This window comes from Microtus ochrogaster, chromosome 1 (assembly GCF_000317375.1).
Source record: "Microtus ochrogaster isolate Prairie Vole_2 chromosome 1, MicOch1.0, whole genome shotgun sequence".
Lineage (NCBI taxonomy): Eukaryota > Metazoa > Chordata > Mammalia > Rodentia > Cricetidae > Microtus > Microtus ochrogaster.
This window is the reverse complement of record NC_022009.1, coordinates 22,673,919-22,677,620: the sequence shown is the minus strand read 5'-3', so window position 1 is coordinate 22,677,620 and position 3,702 is coordinate 22,673,919. Positions and strand designations below refer to the sequence as shown.

The 3,702-nt window shown below is 51.6% G+C and overlaps 1 protein-coding gene across 1 annotated transcript in view; it reads left to right on the top strand.

Annotated features, from left to right (window-relative positions):
- The window catches only part of Ltbp2 (latent transforming growth factor beta binding protein 2), an 84,423-nt gene that overhangs the window by 24,314 nt on the left and 56,407 nt on the right, over positions 1-3,702 (top strand). The window contains exon 4 of the mRNA XM_005343654.3: positions 1,004-1,021. Coding sequence (XP_005343711.1) covers positions 1,004-1,021 — 18 coding nt within the window. The remainder of the gene's footprint in view (positions 1-1,003; positions 1,022-3,702) is intronic.

Below are 3,702 nucleotides of genomic sequence, written 5' to 3'. Positions count from 1 at the left end.
AGAGAGAGAGAGAGAGAGAGAGAGAGAGAGAGAGAGAGAGAGAGAGAGCTTGTGTAGACTTGTTCTGGAACAAAGGAAGGGCTCAGATTCAGCTCACAGGGAGGTACGACAAACAGATCCACTAGGGGTAGCTTTAGCTGACTTGGGGTATGATGATTACACATTGTCACTACCTGTATGAGAGAACACAAATCAGTGGGAAAGTTCTAAACCAGGCACAAGTACTTACTGCTCTGGAGAAGGTCTCTCTCTTTCCTTCCATCTCTCCCTCCCTCCCCCACCCCATCCCTCTTTTTCTCTCTCTTAAATCTCAGCTGAGAACTTCCTCTACCTCCTCCGTCCCCTTCCTTGCTGTTAGCAGAGGCAGTTGTACAGTGTGGAGAGGCCACCTGGAGGTTTACCGGCGTCCTTTGACTCCCCACTGCTGCCCAACAGCGGAGCCCAGAGTGACCGGGTGGTGGCAAACACTGTTCTCACCCAGAGAGTGGCACAGCCTGTGGCCCAGTGCAGTGATTTCAGTCTTGGCTTCCTCCCAGGAGAGGTAAGAGGGGGGCTGTTGTCTCCCTCTTCCCTCACAAAGCTCCTTCAAGCTAGTCTTCTCCAGCTGGGCTTGACCACTGAGTTTCTCTCTACGTTCCCTGAGAGGTGGAAGGATCTCTATGCCTTTGTAATGTTAGCATCTGCCCAACCAACAGAGACATCTGAGACTTAGAGAGTCGAGCCCTGGTCAAGACAGGGCTGGCCCTGGGGTGCATTTGTGTAGATATAAAAAGACTGGGCTTATCAGGTGGGGTACACCATTGATCACTGCGCTCGGGAGGTAGAGGCAGGTGGGTCTCTGTGAATTTTAGGCCAGCTTGGTCTATAGAAAAAGTTCCAGATGATCCAGAACTACATAGTAAAGCCCAGATGTAGCCCAGGGCGTGTAATCCAGCTTTGACCCTAGGGATAGGGGTTCAGGGAGCAGTGTCGAGGAGGGCGGAGGCCTTCTCAAATGGGCCAGGGAATCTCCTCCTGCTATGCTTGGCTCAAAGCAGACTTGTCTAGGTTGCGGAGGCAAGCCTCAGCTTGCTCAGGGGAACAGGGACCAGGAGTCTTTCAGAATCCATCTGCTACCATCAGGGATCAGACAGTCCCCAAATCCCCAAATCCCCAAATCCCCTCTTCCTTTCCCCCACCTGTAAGTCTGAATGAGGCCATCTGGTCCAAAGAGACCCCCACCAAACTCTGATGAAATCTGAGTATTTCTCCTTTCCAAAAGCCTCTCGGAGCCGAGGACTGTCAGGCCGCTGCCATGGCTTTGGTTTTAGAACAGAACTGCATTAGCATTTCATCCGTGTAACAAAATACCCGAGTGTTTGTTTTTGACTCAGTTTTGTAAGTTCTAGTCCAAGATTGAGCAGACCCATTGCTTAAGACCTCTGGTGGCCAAGCCAGAGAGAGGGTGTGGTAAAACAAGACACTCATTTCATGGCTAGAAAGCAAGAGATGACGAGGAAGATGCTGGGGTCCCAAGTCCCCCTTGATGCTATGTCCCTCCTCACCAGTGGCTGAAGGACCTCCCGCTAGTCCTTCACCCCACCCACATCTCCCTAAAAATCCTACCAACTTCAAATAGCACCACCTTAGGGATCAAGCCTCTCACACACAGCCTAGTTGCAAACTATTACAAGGATTCTTCAAGGCCCGGCCCCAGCTCTTTACAAACACTGAGAGTTAAGCTACTGGTCTCCTACTGGCCACAACCTGCAGGTCAGTGATGACGGCCGCAGATTACCGCCGCCGCCGCCACTGCAACGATTCTCCGCATCCCTACTGTTGACCCTCCTTGAGATGCCTGCATGAAAGTCTCCAGCTTAGAGTTAGGTAAGGAAGTGGATGTTGTTAATCATTGTCCTTGAAGTATAAATGGGGACAGGGCAGGCAGCTCCTAGGAGCAGAGTTGAGGGGGTCCCTAGAGTTCCTTGCTCTTTAATAGTGGGTCTAGATTTCCAGCTATAGTGGTGGATCGTTCAGGTTGAGATTGGGGGAACTGGTGCTGTGGTTAGGGTGATATTATTTCAGTTGAACCGTGGTGTGGTGGTTACAGTGAGGTTGGCAATATGCCTTTAGTGTGGCCTGAGAAGGCTGAACCTTAGGGCTGCGGTAATGCAGAGCTTAGACTGTCGGTCTTTTGAATGGAGTATGGTTGTTGTTTTAATCTAACCTCCGCTGGAGTCTTAATGAGGAAGCTGGGGTGCTTTATGGGTTCCTCCTAACCCAAAACTGGGGACGAGAAGGCACAGGGGTTGAGAGTGTGGCTCCTAAGTCCCACAGACCACAGTTTCATATGATTCTGCTCGCCAGCTGTCGGATGTGGCGGGTCCTTTTTCACTTCTGGGAGGCTCAGGGTATAGGGCTCCTGCTAATGCTTGACCACCCACAGCACGCTTGCCTGCACAGGGCTATGGTTGAATGATGATAGGCCTAGGAGAAAGTGCTGAGTCACCCAGTTCAGGGTGCCCTACCCCACGGTGAGGAGTGTTTCTTGTTTGGATCTGAGTTCCAGCAGGAAAGCAGAGGGACTCTGGGGGCACAATTTAATAAAAGGTCTGTTTAACAGGGTGCGGGCAGGGGAGGAGAAAACGAGGGCCCGTGGAACTTGGTAGCAACATCACATCTCCTTTTAAGAGACAAGAGGCAGTTGCTAGGATCCAAAGCAGCACAGCTGCAGGACCAGGCTGCTTGTCTAGAGGCTAAGGATGGGACCTCTGTTCATTTTCCTCCTCCCTCTGATCTCTTCCTGGAGTTCCCCACTGGGGTAATATCCAGGGTGAAGAAGCCTCCCGGGGCCTAGTGTGACCTGAGAGGGATGTCAGGGGCCCCAGGCAGGCATAAGGGCCTCCCAGCACCTGAGCATCCTCACAGTATCCTGTGAGAGGCTTTTCTGTCATGGTCACTCTGCAGTGAGGACATGGAGGACAACCCATGTCAACCCGAAACACGCTTGTACTTGGTGGACTTAGGCCTCTAGGATTTTCATTTGGAAGAAAGAGAGGTTAAGGATCGAAGATTCAAGAGGAGAGAAAAAGGTGGGCAAAGCCCTAGTGAACAGGGCCTGGGCAAGGAGCGACAGGGAGCTGGTGCCCCCATCGTCCCGGCCGAGGTTTCCCAGGCTCCAAGAACCTTTCGAGCTGAAGGCTTTCACAGCTGTATCAGGTTTCATCCCTTGCCAGGCATGTGGAGGAAGTTTCTGATTTATGGGTCCAGTAGTTTTTCCAGTTACTCCATCTGTAAATCTGCCATCAGTTAGTTCACTGGGCACTGCCAGAAAAGCCAATGAGTGCTTCCCAGGTGAAAACTGCTTCGGCAAAGTCCAGTAGTGTTAGGATAACCGAGAGAGAGAGAAGAGATTTTAAAATATATACTCGTCTCTATGTGTGGCATTCATGGGGTCAGCGCAAACACACACACACACACACACACACACACACACACACACACACACACACACACACACACACTCCCTTAGGGGGGGCTAAGGGAGAGAAGGAGAGACCTAAGTTGAGCCAGGCAATTTTCTAGAAATGGGTTAGAAGGAGAGAATGGGAGGTATGCAAACCCAGGACTCCCTGCCTTCCAGACCCAGAGGGATGTCTGTGTCTCTCTGCCTTCCAGACCCAGAGGGATGTCTGTTTCTCCCTGCCTTCCAGACCCAGAGGG